The sequence below is a fragment of the Chionomys nivalis genome, chromosome 8, assembly GCF_950005125.1.
Source record: "Chionomys nivalis chromosome 8, mChiNiv1.1, whole genome shotgun sequence".
Lineage (NCBI taxonomy): Eukaryota > Metazoa > Chordata > Mammalia > Rodentia > Cricetidae > Chionomys > Chionomys nivalis.
In genome coordinates this window covers 12,770,913-12,786,202 of record NC_080093.1, presented here as the reverse complement: position 1 = coordinate 12,786,202, position 15,290 = coordinate 12,770,913, and the positions used below count along the sequence as shown (strand labels likewise).

The 15,290-nt window shown below is 44.8% G+C and overlaps 2 protein-coding genes across 2 annotated transcripts in view; both read right to left on the bottom strand.

Annotated features, from left to right (window-relative positions):
* Positions 1-15,290, bottom strand: part of Cfap43 (cilia and flagella associated protein 43) — an 84,214-nt gene that overhangs the window by 45,332 nt on the left and 23,592 nt on the right. The window contains exons 6-10 of the mRNA XM_057779909.1: positions 12,717-12,876; positions 8,182-8,249; positions 6,343-6,474; positions 5,080-5,196; positions 184-264 (exon numbers count right to left, since the gene is read on the bottom strand). Coding sequence (XP_057635892.1) covers positions 184-264; positions 5,080-5,196; positions 6,343-6,474; positions 8,182-8,249; positions 12,717-12,876 — 558 coding nt within the window. The remainder of the gene's footprint in view (positions 1-183; positions 265-5,079; positions 5,197-6,342; positions 6,475-8,181; positions 8,250-12,716; positions 12,877-15,290) is intronic.
* Positions 1,371-1,636, bottom strand: LOC130880729 (40S ribosomal protein S27-like). The gene has a single exon (XM_057779908.1). The coding sequence runs from the start codon at positions 1,615-1,617 to the stop codon at positions 1,375-1,377; it is 243 nt and encodes an 80-aa protein (XP_057635891.1). The 5' UTR covers positions 1,618-1,636; the 3' UTR covers positions 1,371-1,374.

The following is a 15,290-nucleotide window of genomic DNA, read 5'->3' as shown; positions in this document are numbered from 1 at the left end:
TTGCTTTCATTGGTCAATTAATAAAGAAACTGCTTGGCCTGATAGGTCAGAACATAGGTAGGTGGAGTAGACAGAATAGAGTGCTGGGAGGAAGAAGGCAGTGAGGTCAGACGCCATGCCTCTCCTCTCTGGTCAGACACGATGGAGCTAGCCGCCAGACACTCATTTATCGGGTACACTTACGGGAGTTCCCAGCAAAACCTTGCTTGCACAAGTGCAATCCTCTATCCACAAAACAGCAACTTCCCCTGAATTTGTGAGCGTCTGCGGGAGAAAGAAAGGTAACAGGACTGTTAGACTCTGCGATGGAAGCGTGTGCTAATCGTCCAGTATGTTAACCTGGGGAGGGGTCAGTTAAAAGCTTTGCTGTTTGTGCAGGTTATTAATAATTCATAAATTCAACTCAATTCTTATTTTCGGAAGAATCGTTAACTGTTATCTTTTTAAAAATCCTCCTGTTTTCTTCTCTCTCTCCCCCTCTCTCTGGCTCCCTGAAACATATATAACCCAGGCTAGGCTTGAACTCCCAGTTCCCCTGTGAAATATTCCTCTCCATTGTGTGAATATACATCACTGTGATTGGTTTAATAAAGAAACTGACAGGCCTATAGCTAGACAGGATAAGGTTAGGTGGGGGAACCTAGCTAAGAGAACTCTGGGGAGAAGAGAGGCAGAGTCTCGGGAGTCAGAAAGAGATCTTGAGATGCTGAGCGAGCAGGATGGGAAGTAGGTAATGAGGTAAACAAGCCTTGGGACAGCGCATAGATGAATAGAAATGGGTTAAGTTATAAGAGCTGGCTGAAAATAAGCCTAAGCTATTGGCCGAGCATTTATAATTAATATTAAGTCCCTGTGTAGTTATGTGGGAGTGAGCTGACTGGATGGAAATTTCTGCCTACATCCCTCTGCCTCCCTTCCCACATGCTAGGATTACAGGAACAAACTATCATATGTGGGGTCCTTTTTAAAACGATTATCTTCAGCAGTTGAGGGGCAAAGGGAGGCGGATCTTTGTGAGTTTGAGGCCAGCCTGGTCTACATAGTTCCCCACCAGTCAGGGCTACAAAGTAAAGATATATTCAGTGGGCACTTGCTACCAAGGCTGATGAGATAAACTTGATCCAGGGACCCACATGGTGGATGGAGGTGACCAACTCCTACATACATACACACACACACACATACTCTCACACATGCATGCACACACACAATATGTAATAAATAATAAAAATGTAAGAAATAAAATAAGTTATTTTTAACATAATTTTTATTGATTCTTTATGTACCCCAACCCTGCTAATTTCTTTTTTTTTCTTTTTATATCCAAAATGTGTTTATTGGGATGGTTCCCACTCATCTCGAATCCGGTGCTTTTCAGTGCTGCTTCCTCCTGAAGGAGCATTCTTCTGTCAGTCTTGCTTTCCCGCCTGTAGGCTGACAGAGGACAGTGGAGCAGCCGACACACAGGACTACCGTCTGTGCATGGCTAAAGACCGTGGGGATTTTATAGCATCCTGGGCACTTCACATCCATAAAGTAGGAAGTGGGGCTCTTTTTCTTGTGTTTCCTCTTTTCCTCCTCTGGAGAGGGATGAAGGAGATCCTTTGCGAGAGGCATGTTCTCGTAGGGAGGTCGTCACCGCCAGAAAGGCCCTGCTAATTTCTTAGTCCTTCCATATCCACCCTTATCCTAGCTTACCCCAAAGAAAAATTTTAAGAAGTATTAACTGAAAACAAATCAAACCAAACCAACAAAAAACCCACTTCACTCCTCCATCTTTTCCATCTCTCCAACACATCTTCGTTCATCTTAGTGGTCCTGGGAGCCACTTCATGCAGTGTGGACCCTCTTGTCCATTCAGCTTTACTTGCAAATGTTCACTGCAATGAGTTGTTGGTCTGGCCAAGGCCTCTGTCTTCTGGCACAGCATCAGTACTGGACCCTTGCTAAAATTCCTCTCAAAGATCCTGCTGTTGCTCCTAGTCATGGAGATCCTGTGGCTATGGTCCTACAGAACCTGTCCCTTCATGCACTCACGCAGGTCATGGATGGGGTAGATGTTGGGGTGGGCCAACCCCAAGTCCTGGATGTGGATCTGGGTGGTAGCTGATCTGACCAGTCTGGGTCGCTGGGACCACTCCTCTCAGGCGAGGGGCAGAGTCAGCTCTTCAGTGTCCATGGCATGGGGGCCATCTCTCCCATGGTGAGGGGTAGGGCCCTCTCCAGTGTGGGGCCAGTTCTGCCCTGAGAGGCAGGACCATCTCTTGCAGGGCCAGCGAAGGGAGGTGTCAGCTCAGCACAGCCCTTAGATTTCAACAGGCATGGTTCCTTTGGCTTCCTGCAGTAATAGGAGCCACAGACAGCAACACAGACCCTGGCTGCCATCGGGCTAGGGAAACAGATATGGCCCTCAGCTGCAGCCTGGGTCCAGATGTCGCCATGGCCCAGACGGAAGCAGGCATCCACATCAGCCTGTTCCTCGTCACCTTTGTTTCTTAGCTCTACTTCTCTCCACAGCAATGAACCCATCTTCTTCTCTTTCCCATTTCTTCACCATGCGTTTGCTCGTCATAATTGTGTCTCCCTGCCCAGCACCTTGTGGTGCCAGGCGGGCCTGGGGAAGTCTTCAGCCCACACAGGGCTGTGAGAACCCAGGCAGGCCAAAACAAATTATCTTTAATATGATTTAAATAACAAAACTAGGTTAAGGAAAGTAAAATAAGGAACTAGAAAAATATGGCTTAGTGGTTAAGAGCACTGGCTGCTCTTCCTGAGGACCCAGGTTTGATTCTTAACATCCACGTGGCAGTTTACGACCCTCTGTAACTCCAGTCCCAAGGGATCTGATGTCCCCTTTTGCCTTTGCAGGCACCAGGCACGTATGTGTGCACAATCATACGTGCAGGTAAAACACTCACACACATAAAAATAAAAGTAAAGTAAAATATTTTACCATGATCATACTTCAAATAAAAATCCCCCAGAAACTCAATGGGATCATTGCCTAATGATAATGATTAAGCCTATCAACAGGAAATTATATATATATATTTAAAAATTCTTTGACTTTTAGAGCACTCTTAGGACTATAGACGTTTTGAGCAGCAAGTATAGCGGATCCCCCACCCACAGACACACCGAGTTCTCTGTGGTTCACAGCTTTCGTCAGAATGGAACACGGGCTACAGCAAATATGTCCACACTGATAGTTACCGGGTATTGTCTATAGTTCACATCAGGGCGCCTTCCGTCTTTGTGATGCTCATTCTGAGAGTTTTGACGAGTTTGTAATGGCAGGCATTACAGCACTGTATATACAGAAGACAGTGTCTGCCTTAAAAATAGTCTCCTTCTGTCTATTCCCGGCCTCCCTCCCCACACTCCTGACAACTGCTGATCATTTTTACTGCTTCACTTTTTCCAGAATATCCTGTTGGAGTCATAGAACATGTAGGGTTTCCCACACTGGCTTCTTTCGCTTAGCACTATACATTTAGGGCCCCTCCAAGTCTTTTGGCGGCTTGACAGCCTTATTTCTTTTATTGCTGAGCAACAGCATATTGTGTGACTGCTCCAAGGTCTCTCCATTCACTGGGGGAACGGCACTTCGGTTGTTTTCCAAGTCTGGGCCACGATGAACAACGCTGCTATAAACACTCACATGCAGCTTCTTTTTGGATGGCATTATGTTTTCAGCCCATTTGGATAAATACGAAGAGGTATAACCACCAGGGCATATGGTGTCTGTCTAGTGTTGAAAGAAACTGACAAAACAGCTTCCAAACTGGCCATACCTACGTGCAGTGAAGGAGCGCTTCAGCTGCTCTGCAGCTGCCTGTCATTGCCAGCATTTTAGATTGTAGACATTCTAATAGTCTTACTGAAACTTCATATGCCATGTTTGCTGATATCCATGGGAGGCCTGCTCTTTTCTGAAACAGAGAGTAGGGGAGTGTGGTGGGGGGAAAGAAGGGTTGGATGAGGGACTTGGGGCTGGGAGGGGAAACTGCCGTCTGATTGGGATGTAAAATAAATAAATAAATGAATGAATAAATAAATAAATAAATAAAAGTGAACAACTTTGCTCATAAATGACAAAAAATAAGCATGAATAGACTCCACACTAAAGAAGACATATGGACAGAAATAAATATATGAAAAGAAGCCAGGAACATCATCCTTAAGAAACTGCATGTTGGAGCAATGAGCTGTCACTGCCTGTTAGGATGTCTAAAATCTAAAATGACCCGTGGTTTGCTCTTCGTGTGGTGTTTTCTCTGGCTTAGGTGTCAAAGGAAAGCCTTGAAGGATGAGTTAGGAAGGATTTCTTCTGCTTAGAATTTCTTTTTTTTTTTTCTTGCTGATTTTTTTTATTAATTAATTAATTTAATTATTAAAGATTTCTGCCTCTTCCCCGCCACCACCTCCCATTCCCTCCCCCTCCCCCAATCAAGTCTTCCTTCCTCCTCAGCCCAAAGAGTAAGCAGGTTTCTCTGCCCTGTGGGAGGTCCAAGGACCACCCACCTCCATCCAGGTCTATTAAGGTGAGCATCCAAACTACCTGGGCTCCCACAAAGCCATTACATGCAATAGGATCAAGAACCCATTGCCATTGTTCTTGGGTTCTCAGTAGTCCTCATTGTCCATTATGTTCAGCGAGACCGGTTTTGTCCCATGCTTTTTCAGTCCCCGGCCAGCTGGCCTTGGTGAGTTCCCGATAGATCATCCCCATTGCCTCAGTGTGTGGGTGCACCCCTCGCCGTCCTGAGTTCCTTGCTCGTGCTCACTCTCCTTCTGCTCCTCCTTTGGATCGTTAGAATTTCTAAATGGCATTGTGGAGAAGTGGAGTTGTTCTTTTCCTTATCCATCTGGTCTCAGAGCTTCCATTTTTGGAATGTTATTATTAATCCAATGTCTTTGACATAGGGCTTTCAGAATATTTCTTTCTTTGAGTGTGGGTTTTGAAAAACTCTGCCTATCAAAGACTTGTCTAAAGATGCTCAGTTCCTGTGGATAGAAATTTAAGCCGCGAACCATAAGCACTTTGATCCTATAGTGTCCCAATAGACCATTTCTTACCAGGAAATGTTTGGTTCCAGGTGTGATGAAGTCCATTGCCTGGACTTTCCCATCACAGGCTTCTAGGACTTTGTCTAGCGCTGGCTCTGCACCAAATGTGTAGGTATAAACAGTCCCCTGAAAAAGCCACACCAAAAAAAGAAAACATATAATTAATGTATATGTCATTAATTCAATGGCCACTGTGAGCAACAAACACACTGTTTGGGACTAGGTGATGGGAAATCATGACCTAAACAAGGCCCCTGAGGAGCTTAAAATATAGAGATCTTACTTATTAATTTAAAAGAGCAAATGACTGAATCAATAATACAACAAGAGTCAAACATGTGGGAGATAAGGTCAAGGATGGGATACGGGGTCTGTGTTGTGAAGGGTCATTTAAAACATGGTGTTTTGGGTATTTACTCAGAATGAGAAACCACCATGGGCTATGAGTGACTAAGAGAAATGCTCTGTCTGTATCAACTGCTGTGCCAAAAACACATTGTTCATCCCACCACACATGGAGAACACATTGTCCATCCCACCACACATGGAGAACACATTGTCCATCCCATCACACACGGAGAACACATTGTTCATCCTATCACACATGGAGAACACATTGTCCATCCCACCACACATGGAGAACACATTGTTCATCCCATCACACATGGAGAACACATTGTCCATCCCATCACACATGGAGAACACATTGTCCATCCCATCACACATGGAGAACACATTGTCCATCCCACCACACATAGAGAACACATTGTCCATCCCATCACACATGGAGAACACATTGTCCATCCCACCACACATGGAGAACACATTGTCCATCCCATCACACATAGAGAACACATTGTCCATCCCATCACACATAGAGAACACATTGTCCATCCCATCATGCATGTAGAGAAGCCTCTTAAAACCCTCCTGCTTGTTTTTTCCTAGTAGTTCCATCATGTATTTTATGGGTGGGAGGCTCAAGACAGGGTTTCTCTGTGTATCCCTGGCTGTTCTGGGGTTCATTCTGTAGATTAGGCTGATCTCAAACTCAGAGAGATCCTCCTGCCTCTGCCTCTTTAGTGCTGGGACTGAAGGCGTGCACCACCACTGACTGCTCGGCCAAACGTGGTTTTTATTCTGGTCTTTGTTCATCAAGTATTTCCCATCTGCACTAGAGTTCCGATGCGAGGAGACTCATTACACAACGCGCCCCATCCTTCATTCCCCTCACACATTGTCTGCGTCGAGAGTAATTGTCTAATGATGTACCTTGTCAGTTTGAATCAGCAACATCTTGTAACTAGGGGAAAACACCAAATTTGCCACTGGCCCATCAACCTCAACAAAATTCTTCACCTGGTACTTGGAATCTTTGACGATGAACGAGTATATCATGCCGTCCTGTAGACAAGACACAGTGAGACAGACACAAGTCAGTCCTTGCCAAGGCATTTTTGCCATCAGACAAACCAAGGCTCAGGGACGATATTGCCGTTCCCTGTTTGGAGACCATTTGTGTCTCCATCTAGAGTGTATTGTCACCTTCAGTTCAGACTACTTTTAACCGTGTCCTTCACTATGCAGATAGCAAGAGACAGAGTTCATATGGCTTGTGTGTTATTTCTCCGCATTTCAAAGGGCATTCGTCCTAAGTGAGTTTTTGAGCCATTACTATGTACATTTTTTTTTTTGGTTCTTTCGAGACAGGGTTTCTCTGTAGCTTTGGAACCTGTCCTGGAACTCCCTTTGTAGACCAGGCTGGCCTCGAACTCCCAGAGATCTGCCTGCCTCTGCCTCCCGAGTGCTGGGATTAAAGGCGTGTGCCACCACTGCCCGGCTACTATGTATATTTTTTAAGTACCTCTGTGACCCAAAGGTAGGAGTGCGTCTTTTATTTACTTTAGGTCTTCTCCTATCCCTCCCGGATATGGCGCTAGAATATGGCAGGCATTCACCTAGGATGGCTGGTCAGCCAGTTGCTCACGATAGACTTAATGGAATGATTTCAATAGGCATGCAAGCTCCTTCTACGATAGTTAAGAGGCTTGGGGAGAAGGCAGCCAGCACTTTCTGGATTGAACCTCATTGTAACTAACGCAGACTGCAGCTTGGGTGGTGGGGGGAGATGAGCAAGCTGCTTTCTCCAGGCTCATTTTCTTTCTTCAGCTCTGGCAGAGAAAGACAGTGGCCTTGAAGAAGATAAGAATCTCAGAGGCAGTGAATGCAGACTAAACATGCACAAAAAGCACAAAACAGGAGGCAGCTGTCTTTGACAACTCCAGGAAGGAAGGCGTAAATGGAGTCTAAGCATAGAAGACGCTCATGGCGGCTTCTGCTTGGTGGAACCAAATCGTTCACCCTAATGTCTTTGCCTCACTGGTCTCAAGGTGACCGTGGCAGAGAAAAAGGCAAAGCTAACAACGTCAACTAGACCTCCTGAGATTCCAATGTAATGCTGTCACCAGCCTTGACATTGATGACACTGATTACAGCTACGTGGACACACATGATCTGCCCGCATTTAAAACTTCCTGGGATTGTGTGTCCTAGTGGATAGAAGCGTGGGCCTTGGGCTCATGCCCCAGGTTTACTTCCCGGTAACCGCTAAAAGACATGATCCTTGCACTTGCACAAGGAGCATCTCAAATTCCTACCAGGTGAAGTTTTGAGGATTAATAGTACACGTTGTATGGTGCCTGTCAAATGCAGATTAGTATTCTGAATCTCATTAGCATCTCTAACAGGCAAGAGACCTAAGCTCATATCTGACAACCCAATTCATTATTGTAGAATCAGGCACCATCTGGGCTGAAGAGAATTGGGTGTTTCTTTCCCCTGGGTGGGACGAAGAGCAGCAGATTTTTAAAGCCCTCTTTGATTTATTTGCAGCAGCAGAGATATGATCGTTCATTACCTATCTTCTCTTTTTGCATGTGATGGAAAGTTTTGCAGGTAATGTTTTTATCATAAAATTCAACAAGGAAACAATTGTAATTGCTAATCTGGAAGACCCCAACGTGCCAAAATATGACTTAGAAACATAAGCGGCAGCGAGGGGAGCTCTGCGTTCTCATGACATCGAGGAAGTCTGAGAAATAGAATAATTACAATTCCAGAAGTGAGCACGCCGTCCTTCTGGTACACCAGTGTGAGCGGACTGATAAGTTGGCCTCCATCTTTGGGGAAAAGACAAAAAAGAAATTAGACATCATAATTAAGAGAGCAGTAACAATGAACAGTAAGAGCTGTATGGGAATGATTAACTGTAGAAGTCAAACAAATTGTGTTGGAGGTCTAGACTACCGACCTGTGGACTTGCATTAAAGAACTACATAGTAAATAGATTTCTGTTTTCAGAAAAACGTTGCCAGAGATTGGCAAAGTCCCATGAAATCAAAACCATATTATTATTGGACTGTGTGCTTAAGATTTGTACATTTTATGGCATGTACATTTATATCAATAAATAAAACACATTAGGCAGAAAAGTTCTGCAAGAACTTTTATTAATAAAATATTAATAAATTAATTAATAAAATATCAATAAATTAATTAATAAAATACTGTCTTTGCGGAGGAAATAACAAAACCATGTTGCAGTTTATATAGTGGTATATTATTTGTGGTTTAATAAATAAAGCCTGCCTGAAGATCAGTGCAAAGCAGCTGAACCAGTCAACCATACAATCCAGGCAGTGCTTGCACACACCTTTAATCCCAGCAGCCACACTAGTTAGCCATAGAGGCTGGGTGGTGGTGGTGCATGCCTTTAATCCTAGTACTAGAGAGGAATATAAGATGGGAGGAGACAGATCTAACTCTCAGTCTTAGTCTGAGGATTTGTGGAGGCAGGATGGTTCTTTTTTGGTCTGAGGTAGAGGTAAGAGCCAATGGATGAGGCTCTTAACCCATAATTGTCTCTGGGTTTTTCTTATTCGTGCTACATTTGGTGCCCGACATTTGGGGTACAAATTTATGAGAAAGTTGTTTGCCTATGGCTTTACAGACACTGGTATAGGCCGGAGCTACAAGTGCCTCGGGTCACTGCCCTACTGGCTAGGTTTTTCTTGTTTCTCTCCTGGCGAACTCTCTCTGAACCCCCTTCTCGGGCTGCTGCCAAACTAGGTAGCTGCCTTGACATTCAGTGAGGCCTATACCGTCCTACGCAGCAGCAATAAGGCTCATATCTTCACCAACATCGTCTGCAGATTTGGTAAGATAATCGGAATTCTTAAAAGGAGGAATTAGTTAAACGAGAGAGTTCTTTTCCACATTAAAATGGAAAACATCATTACATTGGCAGGACTTGTGTCTCTGTATGATCATATGCTGGACAGTGTGAAAATGGAACGATTAAATGAGAGGATATCTAATTTAAATGCAATGTCAGTTATAAACATTATCAGCTTTATCATCTTTGTTTTATCACTAAAAAAAGGTGGTTAATCTGAGTGCTAAGATACAGGCCTTAGAAAAACTTAATAAAACAGATCATAAAAATATTCAAATCCAGACAGAGGAATTTAATGGAGAACCAATTTTAGCATTTCATTATAAGAGCTGAGAGGATGGGGACTGGAGAGACGGCTCAGTGGTTAAGAACACTGGCTACTCATCCAGAGGATCCGGGTTCAATTCCCAGCACCCACATGGCAGCTTGCAACTGTCTGTAACTCTAAGATCTGATACCTTCACATATGCATGCAGGCAAAACACCAATTCACATAAATTTAAAAATGAAGAAAAAAGATTTATTTTGCCTGGTGGTGGTGGCGCACACCTTTAATCCCAGCACTCAGGAGGCAGAGGCAGGTGAATCCCTGTGAATTTGAGGCCAGCCTGGTCTACAGGAGCTAGTTCCAGGACAGTAGGATTGTTACACAGGGAAACCCTGTCTCAAAACAAACAAACAAACAAACAAACAAACCCCAACCAAACAAACAAACAAACAAAAAACCTGAGAAGAACAGCTTAAGATTTTCAAACAAACAACCTTAATATATTCAGTAACCACACAAGAATTGCCAAATGACATTGTAAGAGCTGAACGGACCCCTTTGCCAATGTCAGATTTAAGGAGATTCAGTGAAGCCATAGTCTCATATGATATGCATTCACCTTTCATGGATGCTAAACTCCTGATAAGTTTGTGAGAGAATTATCCCTAACAAGCCGATAGAGCTGGGTAAAGCTGTTCTAGAGCCTGGTCCACAATTACAGTGGAGTACCTGTTTCAGGGAAGAAGCTAAGATTATTGAACAACAGAGTAAAGCTAGAGTTATGAAAATCTCCCACGATCAAATTCTCGGAGAATGAAATTACGCTACTGTAATAGGTCACCTCTATATGACGGTCACATCTGGGCTGGTTTCAAACTCGAAATCCACCTGCCTCAGCCTCCAGTCTCTTCAGCCACCACATCCAGTTGATAAGCACATATTTGAAAGCATTTATAACACATAGGAAAACGAGTATACAGAAAAGGAGTTGTGAACAATGTTTAAGAAAATGGATTAAGCCTGAGTGTATAAAACACATTAAAAATGTGACAGGTATTCAGAGTGAGGAGCGTTGCTTTAAGTTCATTCCACAAGTGCTTGCAGAGGATTAAAGAGTGTCACAAGCCCCTCAGTGACCTCAGCCAGCTGGTGACCAAGAGGGAAGGGAGGCTTGGGGCCACTGTGATAGCCCAGGATGAGGCTCCAAGTGAGTTGTATTGTCCGTGGTACTCCAGTGTGAGCATCTAATTGGCCAGAAGGTTGGGGTGGGGCTAGGGCAGGGTCCACAGGAAGTGAGAGGCAAGAGAGCAATGACATCTCTAACAAAGGTAACTACAAAAGGCAGCAAAAAGAGCACAGGAATGATGGGAAGTCTGAACAGGTTTAAGTGGAAAGACCTGAAGATGGATGGAGCCGACAGGGGTTTGCTCTTAGAGAGTCCAGGTAGATCCTCTGTAGAGAGGAACAGGGCTGTAGGGCCAGTCACAGTGAGGAGGGGGCTGGAAAGCTTTGCCAAGGAAGTGTGAGTCAGGGGTTGGGAGAGGGAGTCCATGAAAGATACTGAAGTTGTAGGAAATCTGCAAGAGGGAGAGATACCTGAGCCAGACATTGGGTAATATGGAGAGGAGACACAGACCTTGGGTAAGATGGAGAGAAGAAACAGACATTGGGTAAGATGGGGAGGAGAAATGACAAAAGAATGAGGAGGCAGATCTGTGAAAAGCCAGGAAAAAACACTGGGCAGTGAAACTCATCCCGAGACCAATGGGAAACGAATACAATGTGGCAGCTAGGAACAGGTGGGACATCAGGGCAGCATCGACTCTGAATTGGGTGTTAAATGTAGGTCTTCGATATGAGCAATTTGATGGTAACCAGCTGTTTGCTTTGGGCTGGACGTAGATTAATGTCAGAAAATGATATTTGTTGCAAAAATCAAGGTGTGAAAAGATGAGCTGGATGAGAGAGTGCACGGTGCATGTTGAGTAGCTGGCCCCAGAGAGGTTCCCTTCCCAGAGCCCCGCTTGGGTGGGGGTGGGTTCTTGTGGTCCAGGCGCTACACTGGCCACCGCTGATGGAACCAAGAATGGATGGATGTTCGATGTAAGGGAGCGCTAATAGCATGGTCCGTGAGATAACAAACCACACGAAAGGGGTTTTATTCTGCAGGATGGCATATTTAAAAAAACAGCTGTCACGGGAACAGGGGTTGAAAGGAATGGGAGGCAGAAAAGGACATGATTAGGTGACCAAACAGAACGGGAAAGGTCACTGGTTTAGAGATCAGAACTGGGGAGTCCGAGACTTTAGTCCCTGGATTTAGGTGTCAGCCCCACAGCTCATATGAATATGACTTTGTTGGGTTTGAGCTTACATGTGTGTGGTGGGAGGGAGGGTACCTGCGCCACAATTTGTATATGGGTATTCTGGGGATCAAACCTGATTGGCAGGCTTGGTGGCAAGCCCCTTAACTTGCTGAGACATCTTACTGGCCCATGAAGATGAGGAAATTTTTTTAAACCTCATGTGTTGTGGAGTAGATGTATCTCTTTATGGTGTGCTGAGAATTTCATGATACACACATATAAAATGGCATCGGAAGACTAAGGGCCTATTAACACTCAGTAAACAGTGGTTAGACATCCACAGGAGCATCCACAGGATTTGGTAATAGAGGATCAAACTGAGGAGGCCTCAGGATGTCTCTAAGAAGGGAAAATCAGGGATCAAAACTGTTGTGGGATATTTGTACTTTGTGTGCAGATAATATTGCTGTGACTGGTTTAGTAAAGATCTGAATGGCCAATAGTTAGGCAGGAGGTATAGACGGGACTTCCAGGGAAATAGGAAGAGGAATCTAAGCATACAGGAAAAGCTTGGAGACATGGAGAGGAAACAGGAGGTACAAGATGGAAAAGAGGAGATGCCATATGATAGGATGTAGATTAATATAAATGGGTTAATTTAAGTTATAAGAGCTAGTTAGGAACAAGCCTAAGCTATAGGCTGAGTTTTCACAATTAATGAGCAATCTCTGTGTCATTATTTGGGAGCTGCTGGCAGGACAGAGAAAGACTCCACACACAGTATGCGAGGCCGACTCCACAGCTGTGCTTCAGTACTGTGGGCAGAGCTGTTTCTTACCCAGCAGTGATATCTCCTCCACCTTCTGGAGCACAGTCACCTTCAGAGTCTCTGTGTTAATTGTCAGAAAATGACCCTCTTCACACCCAACGTACAGGTCACTAGATGGAGTCCAGCAATGCATGGTCGGGTGGAGCAGAGGGTAGATATCATCTTTCGGCTGTGGGAGGGAAGAACATTCACGTGTTAAGACAGCAGCCGTGGCCAAGGTCCACAGAGACACCCAGCACCGCAACTGTCGCCAGACACCGGAGTGGCCAGAGGGAATGTGTTGGCCTTTCATCCTCAACACCGGAGTCAGTTCTCCTTTCTCCAGTTTTCTCTGCATATGTGACTTCACCACCAACACCTAAGGTCATCCTGCTACACTCAGAGCTCTCTCTTCGCAGACTCTGATGAAGTTTTGGTTAACACCCCATTGACTGTTTCTTAGTGGCCACCTTTGGCTCCAGTCCTTGGTTGGCTACCCCTTTTCAGGAAGGACTGTCATAGCGCCCTGTCTTCTGGTCTTGCAAGGGTCACTAATGTCAGAGGTCATCTTGAGGCCTCCGCTTGACTGGCTTTCAAAGGCAATGAAATGACCTTTGGCCTGACTCCGTGTGTGATCATTCCATGTGCCTTGATTCCGCAGGAAAGGAAATGCACAGTCAGCAGATATAAGCAGGAGTTGACTTGGGCCCTGGAGACAGTTTGGACCAAGTTGAAAACAAGTTGGGTTGTTTTCCCCTATAAAAGACTTGGGAGCCGGGCGGTGGTGTCGCATGCCTTTAATCCCAGCACTTGGGAGGCAGAGGCAGGCGGATCTCTGGGAGTTCGAGGCCAGCCTGGTCTACAAGAGCTAGTTCCAGGACAGGAACCAAAAAGCTACGGAGAAACCCTGTCTCGAAAATAAAATAAAAAAAAAAAAAAAAAAAAAAAAAGACTCGGGAGTGGGCATCTCAGGGTTCGTGGACCACACAGATTGAATTATGTGTCCTTGCTTTCTTTTTCATAACCCTTAAAGCTGTAAAATCTATTCTTAGATTTGGGTCACAAAAAGAGGCCATAATATGTTCAGGTGTGCCTTAGATGGTGATATTAACTGTCCCCCCTCCCCAGCCTTCAGCACTCTGCACAGCAAGGAGAGGCTGTCCCTTGTCAGCAGCACCAGACTCCAAGGCTTCCTCTTAGTAAGCCCTGAACAGACCACACAGTCTCCTCACTGAAGCTCAAGATGGCTTTGACAACCATGTCAGACCATGTCAGAAATGTTGCCCACAGCGCCAGATTTTAAATGGAGGCTATTAGAATATGGCCTCCATCTTTGCTTCTCCCCTTTCTCCCTCTTCCCCCTTCCTTTTTCTTTCTTTCTTTTTTTTTTTTTTTTTTTTTTTTTTGGTTTTTTCGAGACAGGGTTTCTCTGTGGTTTTTGGAGCCTGTCCTGGAACTAGCTCTGTAGACCAGGCTGGTCTCGAACTCACAGAGATCCGCCTGCCTCTGCCTCCCAAGTGCTGGGATTAAAGGCATGCGCCACCACCGCCCGGCCCCCCTTCCTTTTTCTCTCTCCCTCTCTCTCTCCTCTTTTTCCCCTCTCTCCATCTCTCTCCCTCTCTTTCTCTCCCTCTTCCCCATGTCTTCCCTCCCTCCCTCTCTCCTTTCTTTCTTTCTCCCTTTATTTTCCTCTTTCTTTCTTTCTTTCTTTCTTTCTTTCTTTCTTTTCTCTCTCTCTCTCTCTCTCTCTCTCTCTCTTTCTTTCTTTTCTTTCTCTCATTCTTTCTCTCTTTCTCTTTCTTTTTTGGCAGTGCTGGGGCCTCTTCCACGCTAAGCAAGCATTATTCTACCACTGAACCACATCCCTACCCAAATCTTTCTATTTAACTATTGAAATGTACTAGTGTGTGTATGCACGCGCACACATACACTTATGTGCACACCTGCAAATGCATGTGTGTGTATCTGTGTGTGTGTTGAGCTTCTTGTAGCTCTACACAACTAAGAATTGTCCCTTATTTTTCTTCTGGCATCCTTGTACCCACTGACATAAACTTTGTTAACAAGGTAGAGGCCAAATTCCTAGCATGGTTAGATTCTTTAAGATTTCTCTTTTTTGGGGGGCTGGAGAGATGGCTCGGTGGTTGAGAGCATTGCCTGCTCTTCCAAAGGTCCTGAGTTCAATTCCCAGCAACCACATGGTGGCTCACAACCATCTGTGATGGGTTCTAGTGCCCTCTTCTGGCCTTTGGCATACACACAGATAGACTATTGTATACATAATAAATAATAAATAAATATTTTAAAAAAAAGATTTCTCTTTACACAGTGGTGTCTGCCAGCAAAGCAGAGGCAGGCGGATCTCTGAGTTTGACTGAGGCCAGCTTGGTCTACAGAGTAAGTTCCAGGACAGGAAGGACTGCACAGAGAAGGCCTGTTTCAGAAAATCAAAGCAAACCAAGCCAAGATCAAGGAAGAGCTCCGTGTTTTATGCCCTACTTATGCAGGCGTTCATTCATCTAACCAGCTTCCATGGAGTGTTTGGTCCTTTCCAAACAGCACTCCAAGCATCTGCGTGTGGTAGTGAGTGACAGAGAAAACTCC